This window comes from Sminthopsis crassicaudata, chromosome 4 (genome assembly GCF_048593235.1).
Source record: "Sminthopsis crassicaudata isolate SCR6 chromosome 4, ASM4859323v1, whole genome shotgun sequence".
NCBI lineage: Eukaryota > Metazoa > Chordata > Mammalia > Dasyuromorphia > Dasyuridae > Sminthopsis > Sminthopsis crassicaudata.
Window position 1 is genome coordinate 470,753,547 of NC_133620.1, and position 25,669 is coordinate 470,779,215.

Consider the following 25,669-nt stretch of genomic DNA (forward strand, 5'->3'; position numbering starts at 1 on the left):
GGGGCAAAGTGCCAACAGACACTCTGGTCTTCCTCCAGCAAATCCCCTTGTTAGCCATGGTAACTGACCACCGCTCCATGCTGCTTCTGGGGGCTAATGATTCAGAGAGGGAAAAGTAAAAATGTCTTTTTGATGTCTGAAAATCTGCCTTCTCTCCCTCCCTCTTCCTTGTCTGATACCTGTCCTTCCCTGGAAAAGTTTGAGGCAGTGAGGTGTAAGAGTCAGAGTCCTGGCTAGAGACAGAGCACCTCAGGCCGAACCCTGGTCATTGCAGCCTCTTCCTCTTGGGCTCTTAGGCCCGTCCTTGGTTGAACGAGGGAGCCAGTCTGGATGCCTTGAACTGGGGCCCTCCTGGCCTCCCAACTGTCTCCCTCCGCAGCTCCCCACTGCCTGCCATTCCTTCCATCATTTCATTTCCCTGCTTGAGATTTTCTCCAGCTTCCTGAAGGCAGCGGTCATAATGCCCCTTAGTATTCCAGGTATAGACAGGCTGCTGTTTATCAATTATTATAGATTTGTTTCTTTACTTATAACTTATTGTTTTAGATCATCAAAGCTCCTGACACTTTTCTGGGGGCACTGGGGCTCACAGAGTTGCCTTTAGTAGAACACAGACTGAATCTCTGCTTAACTCCTTGCAGATAACTGATTCATAACTAACCGCTCGAGTTCTTTTTCAAACAAACTTGAAATTATACAAATGGAGTCCATATGAACCCAAGCCCCTGTGCTCTAACAGAGACATTTAGGGGATAAAGTGGGAAGGCAGCCGGTCCCCATGGAGAAGAGCTGCACCATGTGGTGGCCACTCTGCCCATGCCATAGAGAGGGGCTGTTACCCACCTTGAAGGGAGGCTGCTGCCCCGTGGCACCCTGTTGCCATGTGGAGAGGCTGATGCTCCATGACACTCCATTACCATGCGGAAAAGCTGATGCCCCAGGGCATCCCGTCTTTTCCTCTCCCCACATTTGTCTGGCACCTAGCACAGGAGCCCCAAGGGGCTCATGGGCAGTCAAAGCTGTCCCTTCTTCTGTGCACTCAAGGACTGAGGAGACCTCTCTGCATCCCATGCCCTGGGCCTTGGCCCTTCACTGAAGCCCCCATTAAGTCACGGGTCCTGAGGGCCATGAGCTCCAAAGCTGCCTCCAAGGAGAATGAGCAGCCGTATACTGGTGGTCCCCCCCAAGTGACCAATGAAGGCCCCCCCCTGGCTTGGCTCTGCTTAATCTACAGAAGGGTCTGAGCATGAGGCTGGCAAAAGTTCATCACCATGGTCAAGCCCTAGGGAAATGGAAACAGGGGTCACAAGTAACAGACTAAGAGGAAGAGTAGATCAAGACAACAAGAAATGATCTTGACAAAAGAGCAGATAATATAAAAGACCCTGGAAAATGGGCCAGCTCCCTGGGCTAAGAAACTCCTTTTGTCGTATTTCCTAAGGATGCCTGACTGCTCGGGGGAAGGCCATAACAAAAATTGTGTTCAACACCATGATCAAAAAATCTAAAAAGTCTCACTGCACTGCAGGATTCAAAAATGAAAGCCATGGAGGGCTCCTAAAACCAAGGGGCAAAAGGAAATTGGAAAGAATTCGCCAGCTGCCATCAGAAACAGTTTAGGTATGAGGCCCTCACACTGCGTCACTCAATATCTGGACGCTTCTACTAGAAATAAGAGAAATCTTTGGTTACAATCCTACAAAAAGCAAAAGAAATGGGCCCACAACCATGAATGGCCTTGACCTGTCCAACCAAGTTGGTGATCATCTTTCTTTCTTTTTGTTTTTGCTGAGGCAATTGGGGTTAAGTGACTTGCCCAGGGTCACACAATGAGAAGTGTTAAGTGTCTGCGGCTGGATTTGCACTCAGGTCCTCCTGACTTCAGGGCTGGTGCTCTATCCAATGCACCACCTAGCTGCCCTTAAGTTGGGGATCATCTTATGGAGGAAAAATGGCAGGAACCCTTTTGCCTCTCTCTGTATCCTCAGGGCCCTAGCACAGTGCACAGCACATAGTAGGTGCTTAATAAATGTGGCTTAACTGATTACAAGAAATCCTGGAAAGTGGAAACAAGCAGAATCCGAACAATTTGTATGAGGACAAGAACAGGGCAACAAAAACTGGCTCCTGAAGACTTAAGAACTCTGCTCGGAGCAATGAGCACCTGGCTCTCCATTGGTTGGATGCTGAAGCATTGACTCCCTTTTGGATGGAGCAGGCGGTGCAGAAAGAGATACATGTTTTGGACAGAGTTGCTGGGTAGAAGAAGTGTTTTACCTGACTATATTTATTTGTCCTGATGGTTTTCTTTAGGTTCTACTTTAAATTGAAGGTGGGAAGGAAAGGTTAGCAATAATGATGCTTCCCCAAAAGGCTGAAAATATTAGACAAATGCAAAGAAGAGAATAGAAGGAGATTTGGCAGGAAGTACAGACCCGTGGGGCAGTTGTGCTTAATTATATGCTTTAAGAAAAGGAAATGGTAAGAAATGGAAAGTCACAATTTCACATATAATACTGCTGTGCACAATGCTCCTTTTAGAGGTTTAAGCTCAGAATAGAGAGAAAGGCTTCTGAAAGCACTAAGCTTTCCTAAATTAGAAACATTTCCTTGGTTACTCGGTCTGGTTCCTATTTCCCAGAAAAGCCCTTTTTAAACCTGAACGGATATTGCAGATGCTAATCTAGAGCTAAGAGGTGACTGATTAGAAAAGAAAGCCTAATTAGTCTCCTTTATATCAATAAGGCTACAGAGGGCCCCTCATTTTCTTAATAAGATGAATAGAAAGTCAAGAATTTATCATCCAAATGATCTTAACTCTTTCCTATCACAAGCCCTCCCCTCATTTCTATCAAAACATCATCCTTTTAAATCCTGTTAATAAGCAGCTAGTGGCTTCACAGTGCAGAATACTGGGCTTGGAATCAGGAAGCCTCCTCTCCCAGAGATAAAACCAGGTCTCAGACAACATCTGTGTGACCCTGGGCGAGTCCTTTCACCCTATTTGCCTCAGTTTCCTCATCTGTAAAATGAGCTGAAAAGGAAATGATAAACTCCTCTAGTATCTCTGCCAAGAAAACCCCAAATGAGGATATGACTGAAAGCAAGGAATCAACAAAACCTGGCAGGGACTCTTGCTGGAAATAAATGGGAGAAGTGAAGAACATGCAGTTGATAATTTTCATCTATGCCATATACCAACAAGAATGGTAATTTGCAAATACTTGAGGCCATTGAATAAAGAAACTTATAATTGGATCTCAATTAAAAAGCAATCTGGAAAACTTTTTCATATAGTATGTGCTCAGAAATGCCTGTAGGATGTAGTTATTTTAGTTTTTCCAGATATTCTAGGCTATTTCCAAATCACTTCTATTCTCAAATAATCAGTGAAATAATTTAGATTCCAGGGAGGAAAGAATCACCTTTTAGTAAGTCATTAATGTTTCCTTCCACCCCCACTTCTTCTGAATGATGAACCCTTAGTTTTGTTCTTCGTGATGCAAGATCTGAGACTGAGGAGGATTCTGGGAAAATAGTGGAGTAGGTCAGTAAATTCCAAGCTCTATTTCTGCTTTTCCCCTCATGTTCTATCATTCCAGGACAGTTTTCTTGAATTATTTCCTGCATTATTATTGTGCCAAGGTTCTTTTTTTCCGTCACAGCTTTCAAATAGAACAAATTTGTGCCTGAAGGAGAACAAACAGGTGGCCTCCAGATACAACCCGAGAAGATCAGAAGAAAGACCCTGGGCTGGGATTAATCTGAGAGAAGTACAAACACCTCTGGGGCTAGCTCCTCAGTAACCCTAGAGGGGACCCATGGGCTAGCGGGTGAACCTGGAGCTCAGCAGGAACTGAAGAGACTTTCACCTCCCCAACAGTTGGTGGAGGCAGGGTTGAGTTTTGGAAGACTGAAGGAACCTCCGCTAGGCCCTAGTCAGGGAAGCAGCACTGAGAGGGAAGGAACCAGCACACCGGGAGTGGGGGGGGAGGGGGAAGAGGCAGGGATGCTGCCGACTATGGGCACTAGCAGGAGACTGGAGTACTTGGTTTGGGGTTCCTGGTCAGAGGGGAAAGGAGAAGGAAAGCTTGAACCACTATCTCCCTCCATTCTAAGATTAGAGCTGTCTACACTAATACCTTTTATTAAAAAAAAAAAAAAAAAAAAAAAAAAAAGAACCCAAACACATTATGGGATCAGGAAAGACTAAGGTTCATCTTCAGAGGGCATTGAAGCAAAAAAGGCTTTTACCCCAAAGAGTAACGTGAAATGGCTTCCTGCCCACAGAGAATTTATAGAAAAACTCAAAAAAAAAAATTGAAAAATCAAATGAGAAACACTGAGAAAAAAATGAGTAACTAAAAACCATCTAAGAAAGAATGAGAAGATTATGGAAAAAATGCTATCCAACTAGAAAAGGAGATACAGAATCTTAAAGAAGAAAATAATTCTTTGCAAATTAGAACCGGGCAAGAGGAAGTCCGTGAAGCTATGAAAGACTAAGAAATAACAAACCAGAGTATAAAGAATGAGAAAATGGAACAGAATGTGAAACATCTTATAAGAAAATGACAGATCTGGAGAACAGATCAAGAGGAGAAAAGGTAACAATAGCTGGGCTGCCTGAAAGCTGTGACGAAAAAAAGAACCTTGGCACAATAATAATGCAGGAAATAATTCAAGAAAACTGTCCTGGAATGATAGAACATGAGGGGAAAAGCAGAAATAGAAAAACCCCATCAATCACCACCTCAACAAGACCCTCTGTGGAAAACACTCAGGAACATTACTGCCAAATTTCAAAACTCCTAGATCAAAGAGAAAATTTGCAAGAAACAAGGGAAAAGCAAAACAAAACAAAAACAAACAAACAAACAAAAAAAAACCTAATTCAAAGATATTGGAGCTACAATGAGAATTGTATAGAAGTTAGCAGCAGCCACAATATAAGACTGTTACATGTCCTGGAATCATATCTACTGACGATCTAAAGAAGTGTTCTATGGCCAAAAAATATCACGTCCAGCAAAATTATTCTTAATCTTGAACGAGGAAAAAATGAACATTCAACAAATTTGCAGATTTTCAGGATTTTCTATCAACCAAATCTGAACTTAATAGAAAATGTAACACGTAAGAGCCAATATCAAAGATAAATGTGAAGGAATTCTACATGGAAAAATGGTTTATGGTGTTTTCTTACATAAGAAATGCACAGCTGGGTTTAAAATGGACATCAACAATAGGGCGGCTAAAAGAAAGACTGCAGAGTTAAGGTAAAATAGGAATCGTGTTAGACAGACGAGGTAGAGAGGTGTGAGAGGAGGGAGAAGGGCTCTCAGTTCCGGAAACCTCTTCGTGTTGGGAGTGGGTTTCATAGGCAACACTCTGCATATAATCACGAGGAATACAGCATCCTCCAAAACCTATAAAGAAATAAGGGGAAGGAATGGGAGGATGGGGAAGCAACAGGGTGAGGGAACATTGACAAGGGAAGGATCCTTGGGTCAGGGGAGGTTAAATAATAGCTCGGCAAGTCAAGGAGCAGAATTAAAGCAGAGTCGGCCGGGATAGGAAAGGGGGTGTGTGTGTGTGTGTGTGTGTCCGTACATAAGTAAACATATGTTTTTTCTTAATTCTAGCTTCCTTGGGGGTGGGGATGAGAGGGAGAAAAAAGAATAAAGTAAACAAAGTAGGCAGCAGAACCAAAGAACAACTTAAAAAGAAGTAAGAAAAGATGCTCAGGAATATAATTTCTTCTACTCATATATATGTATATATACTTTTTTCCTCCAGAATTCATCCTATTTATGAAGAGTACTAAAGGAGCTTCATACTTTGGGAAATAGGAGGAAAATATTACAGCAAGACAAGAGTAACTATTATTATTATTATTATCATCAATTCCATCTATGCTTTGGGCTGGCGAATCTGGCTCCATGAGGTGGGTTAGTGCAGAAGTGTTTCTTCCTGAGTTGACCAATGGCCACCCCAGCCCATCCCAGCTCTGCCTTGGGTCACAAGGAGCTCATGCAATGAATCCCTCCTCCCCCTCCGTTTTGCGGACACCTGCCCGTAACCACCACCTAGGGAGAGGAGCAGGTGGAACACGTGCCTCCCCCACCTCGGAGGGGGCCTCTGTCGCTGGCTCCACACCCCCGGGCCTCTCCAAGGTCACCAAGGCCCTTTCCCAGCTCTCTCTCCTTCTCCCTGACCAACGCACCCGGTACTGGCTCACACGAGCGGCTGTCCAGGGGGAGCATCTACAGTTCAGAAAGCAGCAAACACTACAAATGGGGCTTGGTTCATCATCCAGACTTAAGAAAGTGATGGAGGTTAAACTGAGAGATGATGTATATGTTCTCCTCCGCCTCCACCTCGGAGAGCCGATTGTTAAACATTCCCCGGGGCTCCCTAGTCTTCCGTCTCCTCCATTGCCTCCCCCCCCCATAATTCCCTGGGATTGTTTCTCTGGTGACTCTGCCCTCCTTCCGTCCTCACTGCCTCCATCCGTGCCCCGGGCCTCCCTCCCCAACTACGTCCTGCGGTGAGAGGCAGACGGAGGCCGCGGCCCCACCATTCCCTCAGCCCCACTCCGGGCCAGCGGCCCAGGCCCATCTCCTCCTTCAGCCCAGCCTGGCCGGGGCAGCTTCCGCTCTCCCTCCGTCCTTGCCCTGATTTCAGGGCACCGTGGGCAGCAGGCCCGCCTGGCCAGTGAGCGGCCCGGGGGCCAGGCTGCAACCCCGGCGGCCGCCCCAGAACCTCGGACCGGGTTCGGGGAACGGGCGTTCTCAGCACCAGAAGCTCCGAGAAAGCCGCCAGAGGCCTTGTTTTCGGCACTGCCGGGTCTAAGGGGGCAGGACGCCCCAAAGGTTTATTTTAGAAACGCCAGCATTTAGCGCCCTGAAAACCGCTGCATCAGCTGGGCCTGGGCGGCGTTTATTAGTGGGGGGCTGCTGGGACCCCGCGGCCACTTGTCAAAGGTGCTGTTCCCCCCCACGTGGACATTTAGTTCTCAAACAGGGAAGAAGACATTTGTGGGAGGAGCTGCGGAAAGGACTCGGGAAGAAGCAGCGGCGGGAGGGAGCTTGGCACAAAAAGCAGCTCAGCAGACAACAGGCCCTGCGCCGGGGCCTGAGGAGGAGGGGGGCGGGGGAGTTTTACGGAGTTGGGCCACAATGGAAACCGAGTTCGCCAGCGCCCCGGGATCTGAGGCGAGAACAGGGAGGGGCACAGAAGTGGGCGGGGCTGAGCGCGAGGAAGGGGCGCGGCGGCCGGCCTGCATTTCCTCCCCCTCCTCTCGCGGCTCGGCTCCTTGCTCTTTGGTGCCCCCTGCAGGCTGAGCGTCCGCAGAGCAGGCGGGAGCTGCGGAGCTCAGAGGGGAGCGGCCTCAAAGCTGGGGGCACTTTCTTCAGGCCCCGCTGCCCCGTCGGCCCCCGTGCCCCATGATGGTCCCCCGGCCCTAGGTCCCTGGGCGCCCCCCCCGCCCCCCTCGTGCTCGGCACACGCCAGGCCGTCAGATTCCGCGCTTTTTCCCCTTAGACCCCTATAGACATGAACACAAGGCAGGAGGCTGCCCCAGTGGCCCAGGCAGGGCCGGGCCGGAGGAGGGCAGCTGGGGAGGGGAAGGCCGCCCCATGCAGGGAAGAGCTCCTGCCCACCAGCAGCCACCGGGACCTAGTGGTGCGCCCTCCCAGAGCTGACCCTCCATAGGGGACAAGTCATGAGGGGTCAAGGCCAGAGAGCCGCCCCCCCCCCCCTTCTTCCTCAGCAGAATGGGTTCCCGGGTTCCTGGAGGCTCTAGGACTGCACCTGGGTACAGAGAGTAAGCGGCTGCACCTGGGATAGTCTGACATCACTACCGGAGGAGGTGAAAGGGGTTCCGTACCTTTAACGTTCTGGTGGGTGCCCATCCAGTGCCATCGATTGAATGTTCTCTCAGTAAGCTGAAAGACAGGAAAACACAGGCTGCTCATTCGGGGTCTCACGGACAGGGCCTCCCAGGGGGAGTTCACAACGCGCCCCTCTCAGGGACTAAAGGTCTGGCTCTTTCTGGTGCGGATCCTCTCCTCCAAAGCCCCAGCAGGCAACCCTTTTCCCAACAGCCTTCTGCTGAGCAGGGGCCTCCAGGGGCCAACATCTGGAGCAGAGCTCAGCTGTCAGTACGGGGAAGTCTCTCCTCCAGAAGAACCCTCGGGACGGGCCTACAGCCTCCCACTTTGTCTGCTCTGTGGGGTCTTCCTGCCCAGGCTCCCTTAGAGAACCAAAGACCCTCCAGGGACTGCTGCCCTCCCTGCATGCTCCCCAAGGGCCTATGTTCACCCAGGCTGTGCAGGCCCTTCTCAGACCAGATGCCCTTCCAGCCCCCAACCATGGCAGTGCCAGACAGCTGTTCATCTAACACCTGGCCCCACTCTTTACCATGTGGCAGAGACTAGGAGAAGGGGTCTTTACCGGAGAATGTGATGGATTCTGGGGGTGATAGCAGTAACATTGTAAGTACTCTAAATCTAACACTGATTTCCTAGTTTTCAGGAGACAAGCCAGACCTCTCCAGTCCACCAGGTGGCAGCATCTTTTGGGGATGAGGAAAATGGAAAGCAGATGATCCTTTGGCTGACAACAAGCCCCCATCCCCAGTCAGGATGCTTTCTGGATAAATCAACTCCTCAAAGTATCCCCAAAGTGGACTCAGATCTTGGATCTCTGACATTTCTTCTCCTTCTAATCCCTCTTCTCTATTCCTTGGTGGATCTGACAGACGGCAAATGGAGGCGCAGGATCCACAGGTCGAGAAATCTCCAGAGTTATGTTTGCAGGGGCAGGCCCCGGGGTGCTGGGCCACAGCCATACCTCATCTGCGGGCCCCCGTCCCCCCTCATTTCTGTCGGACGTTCTGAGTTTCCAGCCTTGCCCCCATCCTGCGGCCGGCAGACTCTGTGGGAAGGAGCCCCCACAGACAGCAGCGGGCCCGGGGTCAGACTGAGAAGTTTCCCGGTCCTTTAGTCTGCCACTTCACAGCCTTTCCCATGCCCCCCTCCCTGACTGCCATTATGCTTCTTAGGGGGCACTTATAAACTTGTTGTCTTGAGGGGAGGGAGAAGTGAGGAGAAGGAGAGAAATCTGGAACACAAGGTTTTGCAAAGGTGAATGTTGCATGTATTTGGAAAAATGAAATACGATGTATAAAAAAGAAAGGATGGTATACATGCTCTCCAGTGCCATACAACCCAACATTTTCCTCCTATATAATTATGTATTTTTAGAACTAAGAATAATAAAATCTTGGCTAAGAAAATTAAAAGAGCTAAACTCTCAATTTGGGATGGGAACTTATTCCTTCATGGGAAAGAAGATTTTAAAATGGGAAAACAAGGAATGTTTTCAGGCTTGCTGCCTGAGAGATACGAGAGATGCCTGTAATATTATCTCCAGAACATAAGGGGAAGATTTCAGTAACCACTCATCTGTCCTTAGAGCTGTTCAAGGGCAAAGGCCAAGGTCTTGAAAGGATTTTCTCATTTTGAGGATGATCTTGTCTAGCAAAGAGAGCTCCATAAACCTGTCTGGAATTCAGGCATTTTCCTTATCGCCAAAAACCCCCAATTAAGCAATCAACCAGAGATGGCTGATTCTAGGACAGCTTCTTTCCCTGTTCCGGGATGGCTCAAACATTTCAAAAATTCTCTCAATTATCAACCATCGAAGGAATAAGTTTTCTAATTGCACCTTGGGTCTGATTATTATTTAATTGGAAGCTGAGGTCAAAAAAGATTTCTGATCTATTCTTTTCATTGAGTGACTACCGTATTAACTTGGGCAGGGGATCCCACCAGCAGCTATTACCGTGGTCCAGGCAGCAAGACTCGGGAGCAAGATTAGAGAGAAGGGAGGCAAGTGAGATGCTATGAAAACAGAAATGACTGTTTTTGAGTCTGGGTGACTGACAGGAGGACAGTGTGTCCTTGACAGTAAATAAGGAGATGAGGGAGAGGAAAGAATTAGGGGAACAGATACTGAGTTCAGTTCTGGACATGCTGAGTTCAAGATGTTTCCTGGACAACCAAGAGATCATTATATACTTCAACAACGATACTGTATGAGGATGTATTCTGACGGACGTGGCCCTTTTCAACAATGAGATGAACTAAATCAGCTCCAATAGAGCAGTGATGAACTGAACCAGCGACACCCAGCGAAAGAATTCTGGGAGATGACTGTGAACCACTGCATAGAATTCCCAGTCCCTTTATTTTTGTCCGCCTGCATTTTTGATTTCCTTCACAGGCTAATTGTACACTATTTCAAAGTCTGATTCTTTTTGTACAGCAAAACAACTGTTTGGACATGTATACGTATATTGTATTTAACTTATACTTTAACATAGGTAACATGTATTGGTCAACCTGCCATCTGGGGGAGGAAGTGGGGGAAAGGAGGGAAAAGTTGGAACAAAAGGTTTTGCAACTGCCAATGCTGAAAAATTACCCAGGCATATATCTGGTAAATAAAAAGCTATATTAAAAAAAAAAAAAAGATGTTTCCTGGACAACTGGAGTTACAAGAAAGGAGGTCAGGGCAGGACGAGCAGTGCAGACAGCCCTCTGCACAAAGATGATAACTGAACCCATGGGAGCTGAGCAGAGCACGAAACAGGACAGAAAGGGGAAGGAGAGAAGGGAATGTAGCAGTTGGGACCTTTACGGTTCCCAGGTGGGAAACTCTCCAAGCTCAGAGAGGTAAAAGAGCAGAGATCTGACACACAAACGTGAGCAGGGCCCTTCAAGAAGAAGAGAACCGTCATGTTGAAGGCAGCAGGTCAAGGGTGAGGACTGAGAAAAGACCAACAGCCACGTCAGCAAGCAGCAGAGAAATGACCAGTGGGTGTTCAGCCCCCCCCCCCCATAAGCCTGTGAGAAGATCTCCAGGGAGGGGAGCCCAGCACCCCCGGAAGTGGCACCATCACCCAGCCTCCATGCAGGGGGCCCAGCCTACAGAGCAGTGGCCTCCACGTCTGAAAAACCTGAGTTCAAATCTCTCCTTGTACAGTTGCCAGCCATGTGACCCTAGTCATTTCTGTACCTCAGTTTCCTCATCTGCAGAAGGGGAATGACCATAGCATCTACATCACAAGGCTGATGTGGGATCACTTCCACCCACCCTGACGAGCTCTGTGAAGGCTCTTATTATTTAACGGCCATCTTGGTGTTTCCCGGCTGTTGCTCACTGATTATGAAAAGGGATTTCCACACATTCTGGAAGTTTTCCTTTTCTAACCTTGCCACAGGGTTTTGGATGTCATGTCTAGAGGAAATTACTTTCTCTCTGTCCACTACAAACACCAACACACTGATAACCTGGCACAGGGATATGGCAGGTTAATATACCAACCAACTGGGACTATACTGGACTGTTAAGTCCAAGGAAATGGGTATCGACTCCTAAATAGGTATTAAGTGCCTGCTCTGAGTCAGGCACTGTTCTGGGCACTGGAAGTAGAAATACAAAGGCAAACTGGTTCCTGCTCTCCAGAAACTTCCACTTCATCAACAGGAAGAAGTTAAACTAACATTTAGTCAATCTGACCTAAGTGTAATACTCTATCCGAATTTATATTTTTGTACAACCTGAAAACAATGTATTGTGAAGACTTCAACCCAAATCCAACAACTTCCGTGCTATTTTCTGGGGCCAAACTGCCATCCACACCTTTCATTCACCTGATACTGGAATGGAGATCAGTCACAAAAGGATCCTTAATTAACAAAGAAGGGCTTAGCACGAGCTTCTCTCTTTCTTTATTTAGGGACTTAATGACCTCCAAGGTTCCTCCCAGCTCTAAAACTACATGAGACTAAACCCAAAAGGGGTTTCTGGTTAAACTGTTTAAATTGCAGGTCCCAGCAGTTTAATTAACTAAGATTTTAGTGAAGTCATATGTACAAAAGTAAATCTCATTTTGGGGGTTTTAAGATATCAGAGAAAATAAGGCTCTTTCACTGGAAAGAAGCTAGCTGATTAATCTTCTTAAGCATTCACAACGTGCCGGGCATGGGGCTGAGGACAGAGGTGTGAAGAAAAGGCCAATGCAGTCCTAGCCATTAAGAGCTTACATTGCAATTGGGGCAAGAGGGAGATAATATCTATATCTCTCTATAAAATATATAGAGATACACATACTTCACAGAGAGTAAGTATAAAATCAGCTGATATTTGCAGACATCAACAGTTATTGGCCAGGAAAGGTTTCCTGCAAAGGAAGCTGGGAAATTAAGAGGCTGAGATGAGGAGGGAGACACTCGGGAGGCAATACAAAGGCAGAGAGGTGGGGAAGGGAGCACTGTGTGTGTGGGGAATGGCAAGGCTATTAGAATGCATGGGAGGAGTAAGATATAGGAAGACTGGACAGCCAGGAAAGGGGGAGATCCTGAAAAACTTTAAATGCCAAACAGAAGGATTTGTATTTGACGCTGAAGATAACAGGGAGCCACTGGGAGATTCCTGAGTAGGGGATGGACAGGTCACTCTCACTCTAATTTATGAAAATCACTAGCACTGACTTGAAGAAGGCTTGGAGTGGAGGAAGAGATTGAAACAGGAAGACCCATGAAAAGGCTCCTGTAATGGTCTGGCCAAACGAGGGCGGCCTGAACAAAAATGGCGGCTATGTAAGTGGAGAGAAAGGCAAGATGTTGGGAAGGAAGAAACAAGATTTGGCAACTGAATGGCTGTGAGGTGAGTAATAGAATCAAGCACCAGGAGGTATCCACCAGGCAACTCAAATTGCTATCCAATTCCTCCTGGACCAAAACCCTGCTTCCCTGTAACTTTCATCTGCAAGAAAAAGTAGAATTTTTCACCAAAGTCAGGTACAGGATCTGGGCTTACATCAACAATGAAAAGAACACGTCTAGTCGCAGACAGATGGGGAACACATGTGTTTGTGATCCTGCTTCAGACGGGCAAAAAAAAAAAAAAAAATGTGAGGGTGCTGGGTGCTTAGGAAAGAGCCAGGAGCTCCAAGGAAGGGAAGGAAAGATACATAAAACTTTCTATATTTTGCCAGTTTTGACAAAAGGCCCCAGCTTTCCAGCAGCCCCGACACACGCTACTGAATTCCCTTCCATGTTACGGGCCAGCCCCATACTGTCAAGATCATCTTTCATTGAGCGATATGGCATTACCAAAGTCCTAAGAGCAGACGGTTACGGGTCATAGGAAATTAGTTGTTGTTGTTCATCATTTCATCCGTGTCCAACTCTTGGGGGACCCCATTTGGATTTTCTTGGCAGAGATATTAAAAGTGTTTACCATTTTCTTCTCTAACTCATTTTACAGATGAGGAAACTGAGGCAAGCAGGGTAAAGTGACTTGCCCGGGGCCACTCAACTATTAAGTGTCTGAGATCAGCTTTTGAAGATAAGTATTTCTGATTCCAAGCCTAGTATTCCATCCACTTAGCCTCCTAGCTGCTCATATACCATAGATCTGATAATAACCCCCCCCCCAATACAAATTCCTCAAAATTATACAGAGATCACTTTCTTTTCTTTATCCCTTTTGTCTCTTTTTTCTTTGGGGGGTGGGTGGGTGGGAGTGGAGAATACAGAGAAGGTAGTGAAACTTACCTCAGACAGATTTCCCCCATCTCCGTGATGTTAGGGTGCCAGATTCTAGTCAAACATTTTACTTTGGGAGGCTGCAAGACAGAGAGGGGTTACAATAGCATTCTAAAGCAATCATTGTGACAATATTGCTATATTACTGTCAGCAACTCTCACCAAAGTTCTTTTTTTTTGTTTTCAGCTCGACAGGCCAGGCCCTTTTCCAAATCTGAAATCTGAATACTTAAGTACAACTATCTTTAAACCCAGAATCCATTGTTATATTTTTCCTAAGAAAGGTTTCCATGACCTATAAGCTAAAGAATTATTTGAATCTAAAAGCAACCTTTAAGTCCTCCAATAAAAGGTCCATAAAAGGACCTCAGTCTCCTCAGCTATATAAACCTAGAGTTTGATTACACGATGATGAAGTTCCTTTGCAATATTCTAGGACTCTCAATTCTACAAATTACAGCTGAAAATGATAAGTGATTGTATCCTTAAATGAAATGGGATCTAGGATGCCAAAAACATGGTGAGAAAATTGTTCCTGTGAAAAAATGGGAGGTACTGAGAAGGTTGTGAGTTCACGAGTCAACAATCGTGTGGCTTGGGGCCCCCAAAACCAAGAGAACACCAAGGAAGAGAGACATAATATTCTCACCAGAACATGGAGCTCAGTTCTGGACTCTACATCTCAGAAATGATATAGGCACTGAAAGGGGAGAGAACTGGATTCCAGGCTCCAGGACAAGGATCTCAAGAAACTGAAGCCTGAAAGAGGAAGTTGGGGGTGAAAGCCAGGAAGAATGAGGAGTGGAATTCGAGGATCTGAGGAGGGGTACAACTTCCTACTTTTCCTATCCTCAGAGAACAAAAGCAAGAGAAACGGGATGGAGGCTGCAGGAGTTCGGTGACCCCTGGAACAGGCATAGGTTGGCAAGATAGAGCACTAGATCTCTTTTCAACTGCATAGTCTCGGGTTCTCTGTGACTGTGGCAACACTTAAGTGGTAAGGTCAAAGAGACCAGAGCTCTCCTTATTGCTTAGTATAATAGGATCACAGATTTAGAGCAGGAAGGACCAAAAGGGTCATCCAGCTTGATCCTCTTATCTTAAAGACTAGGAACTGAGGCCTCGAAGCATTCAGTGATTCACCAAAAGTCACAAAGGAGGGATGAACCAGATGCCTTTGCCCCCAATCCAGGGGACAATGGGCCACATGAGTTTCCAGAAAGAGGATAGAATACCAGAGATTGATGGAACCTGGAAAGAGTTTCCTAGAGAAGAAAAAGTATATAAAGAGCAAAGAAGGCCGATTTCCCAGTTGCCAAGACTTGGCCAGGGTGGGGATGGGGGAGGAACAAAGAGAAGCAAGGGGGTCTACAAACAGGGCTGATGCTATCTCAGGATTTATGAGGTTTGCTTTTTCATTAGTACCTATAAAGAGAATTGGTTTTCTAAAGATTTATGGGATGCAGGGTATCTATACCTTGTACTTAAAGAAGAAGGGAAATTATATATATATATATATACACACACACATACAATTTCCCTTCTTCTTTTTTTAATATATATATATATATATATATTAAAAAAAAAAAAAAGAAAAGAAAATTTAAGAAACTTTGCTAATTAGGTAGTATTTGGATTAAGTTAGTATTTGAATGGAATCCCTCCTTCCCTGCTAGATAAATGAGATCTCAAAGGATCATTATGTATAAAAATGAAATACAAGGTCATTTGGGAGAGGGGATAAGACTAGATTGCTTGCCATCTTGGGAAGGGAGGAGAAGAGGGAAGGAGGGAGAAAGAAAATGGAAATCACAATCTTATAAATGTTGAAAATTATCTCTACATGTAATTGGAAAAAATATTATTAAAAAAAGAACTGAATCTAATAGCATACCCATATCATATAAAGGTAATTTGATTAATTTTTTCCTGGAATGATTTTCAAGGTTATCATATATAGGATTAAAAAGAGGGGAAAAAAGATGTCTCTGAAAATTTATGTCAATGGAACCATTTTTCTACAATATCTCTACGAAAATAAATGTTTTTCATTAAGAATGCAAAAAGATAATCTTGAAATCTCCAATGAAATATCCCACTGAAACTAAAAAAATTTGAGAAATTTATCGATCTGAATTATATATAATATGTTTAGAAAAACTTTGCTGGGGTCAGATCTACTTAAAGATTTTTTTTTTTTAAACCACAAGAAACTTCCCGTAGAAAGAAGAAAATTAATGAAGCAAAAGAATGAGAAGAGTCAGTTTCCATTTCCTAGAAGCAAGCAAGAGTGAGATGGCTCAGCAAAGCCCACCTCCACTTCTGGATGCCATTCTTTCCTGAGATTATTCATCTCAGACCATTGTCTAAGAATAAACAACCAGCTCCGGCTGGAAGTAGTTTTAAAGTTGTTTTTCTTTTTTTCTTTGAATTGTCTCCACAGCTGAGAGTGCCAATAAAAAGGCCTAGTAATGGTAGTCTAAACCCAACCCCATTTAGAGTTCGGCTCTCTCTGAGAGAGATCTCAATAAGCTAAAGTACTAATATGGCTAATATGGAAAGAATACCAGAGGTTGCTGGAACCTGAAAAGAGTCTCCTGGAGAAGAAAAAGTATATAAAGAACAAAGAAGGCCGATTTCCCAATTGTCAAGACTTGGCATGGGGGAACAAAGAGAAGCAAGGGGGTCTACAAACAGGGCTGATGCTTCTCATGATTTATGAAGTTTGACTTTGACTGTCTCAATTCACAGCCACTAATGGTTCTCATGGGTGCTTGTTTTCCTGCAGCCTCTCCCACATTTGTCATTTTTGTCAATTTGTGGGTGTGACACTCAGGAATTGTTTTAATTTGCATTTCTCTATCACAGATTTGGGAATTTTTCTGTATGACTATTGAGTTGGATTTCTTGCACCCACTAAGCATTTAATAACTGCTTGTGGAATTGAATTTAGTCAGTAAAGAATTCCCACTCTGTACCAATACTCTTTGGGAAATAGGAAGGCAGCTGGGGGTACAGTGAAGAGGTCTGGAGTTAGGAGCAGCGACTTCAAATCTGCTTTTAGATACTTACCAGCTGTGTGACTCTGGGCAAGCTACTTAATTGCTATCTGCCTCAGTTTCCTCAAGTGTAAAATAAGGAAAACAATAGCATCTTTCTATGATGAGGATCACACAAAACAATATTTTTAAAGCACTCAGCATAGTGTCTTAACAATTATTTTTATTTCTGTTGTTTTATTCTTGAAGAGGACCGTGATATCTATATCTGGGCTGGAACATAGTGGGCACTTAAAAATTCATTTAAAGAAACTCAAAAATCATGTAGATGAGATAGCTGACATTTCTGGAGAACTAATTTTTTTTTTTTTTTAATTGAGTATCCATTGTCTCTTTTGATCTTCAAATCATCTTTCTTAAGTAAATGCTACCGGTTTTACTGAGGTCATTTTAGAGTTGAAGAACCTGGGGCTGAAGGATCTTTTGAGTTCCAATTTTTTATCTCCTTCCCTTGTTTAACTCTCTGCTCTCCAAGACAGCAAGCAATCTGATCAAGGTTATACATGTACAATCATTTTAAATGTATTTCCACACTAGTCACGTGAGACGATAGTTTAAACTGAAATCTTTGGAATTAATCTTAAGGTCCTATTGTTAATAGTAAGTTTTGTTTTGCTAAAAGTCGAATAACTGGTCAGAAAGCGGGAACTTAAGAACAAAAGAGAAACGCACTGATTGGAGACAGCGCTGGCACGCAGGCTCAGAACCTGTGTGTGAATCAATTAACAAGCACTGATTAAGTGCCAACTACATGCTGGCTCTGATAGCACAATCACAGCTCACATTTATATACGATGTGCCAGACAAAGTGCTCAGAGCATTGTCGCCCTAGATCTTCACAAGGAGGTTGGGAAGGAGGTGTTGTGATTATTATTCCCATTTTAGAGAGGAAACAGGCCAACAGGGTGGAGTGACTTGCCAGAGTTAATCGGTTACTATGTGACTGAGGCTGCCACTGAATGTGGCTCTCTGCACTGTGTGCAACACTGGGCCTTTGCTGGACCCCAGGCACTGATGGGGACACGAAATTCAGTAAATGAACTGATCTCTGTTACCCAGAAATCTCCATTCTAACAGGGAAGACAATTAGAATAGCTCTTGATGTGCGTGTTTGTGCACATATGCACATACATACAGATTAAATAAAGAGAATAAATACACATAAACCCAGAGGTGTTTGAGAGCAGTGGGGGGCTTTTTGCAAAAGCCTCTGGAAATCCAGGAGAAAGGGCCCGTGCCAGGGATGGGGGTCAACCAGGACAAAGGCAATGGGGCCCGAGATGGACAGCTGGGACAGAGGAGCAGGGAGGAGACCAGGATTGCAGAGAAAGGAGAGACGTCTTATCCCAGGAGGCTGGGATAAAGCTGAGAAGGGAAACAAAAAGGTAAACCAGGGAATTTTCATTTGATTCCCCAGGCCACAAGAAGCTACCAGAAACTGGCAGAGGAGGAACATGGCCAGAGCTTCAGGATAATCATGATGGCCTGGAGAGGGGCAGAGCAGGGAGATCTGAGGCAGAGACCAGCTGGGCAGCTGTCACAAAATCAGGCAAAGTTCTCTCTAGCTTTACATCTAGGATCCTTCTGTTTGGAGGGAGTGACAGGTGGGGGAGAAGAAGGATGAAAGAAGGTGAGAGGCAGTTTTAAGTTTTATATTTTTTTGTCACCTGCTCCATAGGAAAAGGAAACATGACCTGAGAGTGGGAAATGAATGACAAGGTGGAGGGGATGGGGTATAAACATTTATTAAGTGCCTACTATATGCCAGGCTTTGCACTAAGTGTGTAAAGGCAAAACCAATCCCTGTTCTCCAGGAACTCCCCATTTCATGGGGGACACAATGTGCAAAGACGTACGTGAACTGCTACAAAGTGAAATGTACTGTATTAAAAAGCAGTATTGCTAGATGATCTGCTGTGAATGACTTCACTTTCTCAGCAATGCAATGATCCAAAACAATTCTGAAGGACTTCTGAAGAAAAATGATTATCTACCTCCAAAGAAGGAACTGATGGCATCTGAATATAGACTGAAGCATTTTTTTTAACTTTATTTTTCTTATGTATGACCTATATCAAACTGACTAACTTCTCAATGAGAGGAGATGGAGAGAGAAAAAATCTGAACTTGAAAGTTTTAAAAATGAATGCTAAAATTGTTTTTACATGTAATTGGGGAGAAATATTAAATTCAAAACCAAACCCAAACCAAAACAAAAATCCACAGCTATCCAAATATGAGATGGAAGGGAGATGGAGTGAGCAAGTGGCTCCCAAGAGGCTTTGGGCTTCAAGAGTTTCTTTATAGAGACAAGATGAATCAGGAAGAAGTCACAATGTTGGATTTTACAGGCTAGGACCCTTCTGGGCAGGGGCATCACCTCAATCTCAAGGACATGGTCAGCTGATTCCAATCTCCTGCCCCTTGGACAACGCTAAGCATCATGAGTTCTGAGCATCTCCAGAGGATCATTTCCTACAACGAAGCTAATGACCTCCTGCTAAATTTTAAAAGGTCCTGTAAGACCATTGGACATACTGTAAAACTGATACACCCCATTTAAACATCCAAAGCAAACTGCTACCTGTGTTTAAATCGGTGGCTTATTTCCTATTCAGCAGTCAAATCTGGCAAATTTTACAGCCCCCCAAGCCGATGAACAAAATCCTCTTGCTGCTAACTCTGACTTTCTGGCCCATATTTGATAGCTGTTCCTGCTGTGCGTGACAACCCACGGTTTCTTTCTGTTGGAAGTTGGGCTGATAGGGTAGCTCTAGGTTAGTGGAGAGAACAACTTGACTCTTCACTTGATTAAACCCTTCCCATTTTCATATGGAACAGTATGGCTGAGGCAGGAAATGGAATAGTATGTGAAGGAACAGCACTAGAGTCCAGAAGCCCTGGGTTCAAAGCTTGCCTCAGACTCACACAGGCATGTGACCAAGGAGTAGTCACTTAAACTCTGCCCCAGAATTACAAAGTTTCAGGGCAGGGGCTGATCTACATTGGACAATGGACAATTCTACACTGAAGAGATCTTGATTCTAGACCCCTTTCCCTTCTCCTTAGGAGTAATTATATCTCCTCAATCTGTTGAAATGTTCATTTCTCAGTGTTTCTTTGGTAAGTAAATTATTCTTCAAAAATCAGATGCCCTAGTCTATCTTATGGATGTTAAGAACATTTTCTCAAGAAATTGGGATTTAATATTCAACTAATCTGCATCAAATGTTTAAATTCTTCCAAATCTTCAAGTTCTAAATAATTAGGACCACTCCCACACCTAGAGTACTTTTCCATGGTCTTAAAAAAAAAAAAAAAAAAAAAAAGTTAAGCAAAGAAATATAATATAGTGGTCATGACTGAACAGACTTTTGTTGTGTTTGTTCCAGTGGTTTATAATTCCTTAAAGGAAAAGAAAAAAGGGGCAGGGAATAGAATATCGGCCCTGGAGACAGAAGGATCTGAATTCAAATCTGGCCTAGATACTTGATACTTACTAGATATGTGTGACTCTGGGAAAGTCACTTAGTCCCAAGTGCCACACACACACCCCACCACCACCACCACCACCACCAACAGCAACAACAATAAAAACCCCAAAACAAAATTAAAAAAAAGTTTGCTTGAACATCAGTTATCTGGAACTAAAAATGGCCACTGGATTTCATCTGAATTGTTATCTTTACATTATTGTAGTCACTGTACATGTTGCTCTTTTTCTTCTGCTTTCTTTACAGCAGTTCATACAAGTCTTTCTCTGTTTCTCTGAACTCTTCATATTCCTGATTTCTTACAGTATATGCCCTTTTATTCATATACCATAATGTTCAGTTATTTTTCATTCCCCAATAGATGAGTATGTAACTTGTTTGTAGCTTTTTCCTATTACAAAACAGGACTGCTATAATTTTTTTTTTGGTCTTTTTTTTTGGTTAGCACTTAACCCAGTGCCCGGTACACATAGGTACTTAATAAATAAATGCTTACTGATTGGCTGACTGCCATTGGCCTCCTTTAGATGTAAATCCTCTAGTACAGAGAGATCAAATAAACACTGTGACCAGCTGGCAGAATGAGATTAAAATGTAATTGGAAAATATTTAACAAAATAAATACAAATATAATAGAACTTAAGTAATATTAATATGTGGGTTTTAAGTCAATATGTGAGTAGAGCAATTAGTGGTTCCAGTTTCTATTTCCATCTGACCTAACCTGCAGGAGTGGGATCTCTGGGTCATAGGATAGAACACTGGTAACTTCTAAATTGTTTTTCACATCCATTGTACCAATCTGTAGCTCTAAATAGGAAGTATGTGCCAGTTCAATACTTTATATTTTTTGTTGTCTTGGCCAATAGGATGGGTGTGAGCACCTATGTTGTTTCAATAAACATTTCTCTTTTTGTTAGTGATTTGAAATTATTTTCATATGATTGAGCTTTTGCATTTCTTGATTTGAATATTTTCATATTGTTTGACCAGTAATTTGTTGGGGGAAATGCTTCATTTCTCTACAGATTGTGGATGACAAACTCTGATCAGAAATGCTTGATGAAAAAAGTTTTTTCTTAATTTTTATAACTTTTTCTTTATTTTTTAAAATAAAAATATCTTTTATTTTTCCCCCATAATCTGCATTTCCCCAAATATCCTTCCTCCTGCCCTAGAGTCTTCATAACAAAGAATAAAATCCAGAAAAACAAAGCTATTCTGGAACATTAAGCCTGATGTTACTGGTAGTGCTCCATTCGCTAAATTTCCCCCAAACCAAAAGATTCAGTAAAAAAGAAAAAAAGGCATCTCCTTATCTCACTTCTTTGGGGCCCAAACTCTAATCATGACAACACGTTCCATTAACACTGTTCTTTCCCCTTATATGGCTGTAGTCATTATGAACAATGTTTCCCCAATTTGTATAAGTTCTCTGAGGTCACCCACAGATTCTTATCCCCTTGTGTTCATGGCCCACAAATTCCCCATTCCCCAGTGCACTGATATCTACTCTGTTTCCAGCCTTTCTTGCTCTTTAGAAAGCGCCGCTACTCAGGTTTTCATTTCTATGGGGCCTTTCTTTTGATCCTGGACCCGTGGCAGTGACTCTCTTGGGTCAGTAACCATCTTCATCCCTTTTCTGGCATCATTCCAAGACTCAGTTTCATCAGCAGGTTGATATTGTTGCCCTCTTTTCCAAAGCTCATCTAAAACGATGATTCCTAAGTTTTATCAGTTTTGCCCATTTTAGGGGTGATGGGTAAAACCTCAGAGTGGTTATTATTGGTATTTTCCTTATTATTAGTGATCTGAAACATTTTTTCCTTATGGTTCTTTGCAACTTTTCTTTTAAGAACTGTTTGTTCATTTCCTTTGACCACCTATCTACTGGGGAACGACTCATTTCCTTACAGATCTGGATGTTGTACTTTTATCAGAAATATTTGATGGAAAGCCTTCCCCCCAACTCTAATCCGTAACTTTTTTCTTGACTCTAGCTGCATTGATTTTGTTTGTGAAAAGCTTTTAAATGCTACATAATCAAACTATTTATGGATTTTGTTGCTTTATTTTTATTTTAAGTCCAGTTACACTGTTGAAACACTTAATTATCTTGACTGGCTTCATTTGTTCTCAAAGATCTCCTGAGTAAACCATCATATCATCTGGAAGAAGGAACAGTTTTATCTCTCTTTACCCAAGCTTGGTCCTTTAATTTCTTTATTTTAATTGCTAGAATTAGAATTTCTAGCACTCTGTCAGATGTTAGTGGAGACTATGCCTATGTTAATGGGGAAATCTTGATCTTTTACTCCAACTTGAACGAGCTGACTTTTATATCACCAAAGTAGCATTTCCCAACATATGTGACTGTAGACTAATTTGGGGCTCAAAATATAAAGTGAAAGAACTTGGAAATGCTGATTTGGAGGGATACAAGGAATATCCCCAAGATAAAATGGGGTATGAGGAAATTTAAGAGCAAGATAGAGGAAAGGTATTTTTAAAAAGTTTGTTGTTCTTGTTATTCTTCTTCTTCTTTTTTGTGAAGCAATTGAAGTTGTGAGGAAAACTATTTCTATACTCCCAAAGATCTGTGTGTTTTAACTAGAGAGAGGATGGTCAAAGGCCTAGTTAGTTTTGATCAATTTTATGTCTTTATTATAAGGAAGGACTCTATGGTGGGGATAATTATTGAAAAGTGATAATGACATTTTTTAAAGTTACTAAAACATTTTCAAAAATTGGGCTATGTTTCAAGTTAGATGCATAAAAATTAAAGTAAAGTCCTTAACTTGTAAGCAGGAAAAATGAATTTTTACTGAAAAAAAAAAAAAAAAAAAAAAAACTAAAACAAAAAACCAAATCCAAAAAAACAACCAGTAATAGTATACTTTTAAAGTTATAAAGGACATTATTTTGTCCCTATAGTAGGTTTGGACAAAAGAGACTTTAGTTTTAAATTTAAAGGGAAGAATTTAATCAGAAAAAAGGAAGTACACACATGGTTTTAAAACTATGTTCAGATAATGAGAACGTGAAATGAAACTTATTTATACTGAATAAGTCTATTTTTTTTTTTAACAAGGCTCACCTATTCCTAATAAAGATGATTTTTCCAAAGATAAAAAGAGAATCAGTATTTCACTGAGTTAACCTACATGAAAACACACACACACACACACACACACACACACACACACACACACACACACACATACACACACACACACACACACACACATACACACACACAACACTAATAAATGCTTTAACTTACTCTTCAACCACACAAAGAACTAGGATACATTTAGGACTGTAAATCTGAATTCAGTAGTCTAAAACGAAAGTCATGACCTTCCATAGTCACAACAGATTTAGGGTCTCTTTGCTACAAAAGAACCAAAACCATCTTAATGCTTAAATTAATATTTAAAATTAATAAAATGTGATGCAATAGAAATTTAATTTTGATATACATAATGTAAAAGCAATTATTAAGGCCAAGTTCCATTAAGGAAATGGCTTCTGCCAAAAGATATTTGCTTTGCTTTTAGCAATTCCTCTTTGTTTACTCTGCTCTTTTCAAATTTATTAATTCATCTGTCCTACCACATGAGTGAATGGCTCCTTAATAAACTGAACTCATTTATATCTTTTTAATAATTAAGCCTAAGTGGTACATGACTGCAGGAGAGGATCCTCCAAAATGAAAGCTATTTATTCCTGTAACATTGAGGACTCTACGTGACCCAGTGAAGAGCGTGCTCCCATCCCCTCATCCTCATCCCATTCTTGCTGCTGTTCTTTCTTGGCTAATGCAACCATTCACAATTTATCTGAAATCCCCGACCACCAAGAGCAATACTTGGGGTCATTAACCCCAACCCCAAGAGTTACCGAACTTTGGTAACCAAGCTTCAAGCAGGCAAGCCCATTTTCTAGCCAACAACCATAACTGCCAGGAGTATATCTTTGCAGTTTAAAGAATGGGATCAATATCTTTCTCCCCCTTTTGGTATAAAAATAAATATAATGGCAACTCCAAAATGGAGGGCATCCACAAGATCAGACAAGGTTTTAGGGTTAAGGTAAGATTCTTGACTGCATCCCTGTTTCTACTGAGAGTTACTGTTATCCCAGCTCCCATGCCCTTGAAGTTGTGGAAATTTCATGATTTAGCCCTTGGATTGAAATGGAATAGGGAACTCCCAGTAAACCAAGGCCCTCTACCTCCACACATCTTCAGCTTTCCTGACACTGGTGCTGTAGAGAGTTGCCTGAGGCCCCGAGAGAGGAAATGTCCGGCCCCGATGCCAGGATGGACTGGGGGCAGGTCTCCATAGCAGACTTTCCTTCCTTCACATCCCCCAACTGGCCTGTGAGGCTCTGGCCCCTGGACAATCACATCTCTGCAGTAATTTCATTCTGATTTGGTTTGACTTGGACAGTCAACATACCTCTGGGCCTTTGTGATTTCTAATGGAATATTTCAGCAGTGGGGCAGTTTTGTGCCCAAATACAGTTTGCTTTGTTGGGAAGGAATGAGTGCTTATTTTCCTCACTGACCCTTTGTAATGTTTGTTCTGGAAACTCATGGGAGCAGGGTATGTGCACTTGGTGCAGTTGGAAGTGGGGGTGGACAGAGCCCACGGAGGGCTGGGCAGCAGGGACAGCTCCAGACTGCCACTCAATGGCTATAGAGAAAAAACAGAAAATGCTGTCTTAGAAAACTGGGGTGAAATAAGGGGAAAAGACAGGAAGGTTCTTTCCATTTGGACTCGCTTTCCTAAATATAACAAATCTGGTTAAAACTACCAGCGTGGCCCCATCTTTGCCAACTCAGCAGATGCTCTCCTGATGTCCTGGCTAGCTATCACCTCCAGCACAGGAACTCGCCTGACCTCTGGAAAAGAAATTCCCTATTGTTCGGGTGTGTCTGATGCTTGGTGAGCCCATGGACCACGGCACCCCAGGTCCTTCTGATCTCCGCTGTCTCTCAAAGTCTGTCCAAGCTGATGTTCGCGGTCTCTGACTCTATCCATTTCATCCTCTGCCATCCTCCTTTCCTTTCCCTTTGCATTGTAGCAGTGTGAGACACCCCAAAGAGCAGAAGCTGATGAGATGCCCTCCTCCTCCTGGTTGGGGGAATCTGCAATGTTGGCAGGAGCTGACCGGCCTTTTTAATACCCACAGGCTTAAGGGAGGCAGGATTTCTGGAGGACAGGGAGGCTATCCAGAAGCAGTCACTTTCCAGTCAGGAATCCCTTCATCAGGAAGTGGTAGGTGAAGCACAGAATAAGAGATGGGGGATTTCTGAGCAAAATTGTAATTAAAGTCAGTAGAAAGTTTGCTTAAAATCTATCTCAGCATCTGGTTTTGACCAGATCTGTTTCCTTTCTGTTCCACCCCCCCCCCCAAAAGTGCCAAGATGCCTTTTGGTTATCGACACTTCCACCACGCTCTGTCTTCCCACATGGCTCCAGCTCCA

The 25,669-nt window shown here is 43.4% G+C and overlaps 1 protein-coding gene across 1 annotated transcript in view; it reads right to left on the reverse strand.

Annotated features, from left to right (window-relative positions):
* UBE2F (ubiquitin conjugating enzyme E2 F (putative)) overlaps positions 1 to 25,669 on the reverse strand; it is a 77,807-nt gene that overhangs the window by 13,005 nt on the left and 39,133 nt on the right. Inside the window, exons 6-7 of the mRNA XM_074264348.1 lie at positions 13,632 to 13,702; positions 7,892 to 7,949 (exon numbers count right to left, since the gene is read on the reverse strand). Of these exons, the coding sequence (XP_074120449.1) occupies positions 7,892 to 7,949; positions 13,632 to 13,702 (129 nt within the window). The remainder of the gene's footprint in view (positions 1 to 7,891; positions 7,950 to 13,631; positions 13,703 to 25,669) is intronic.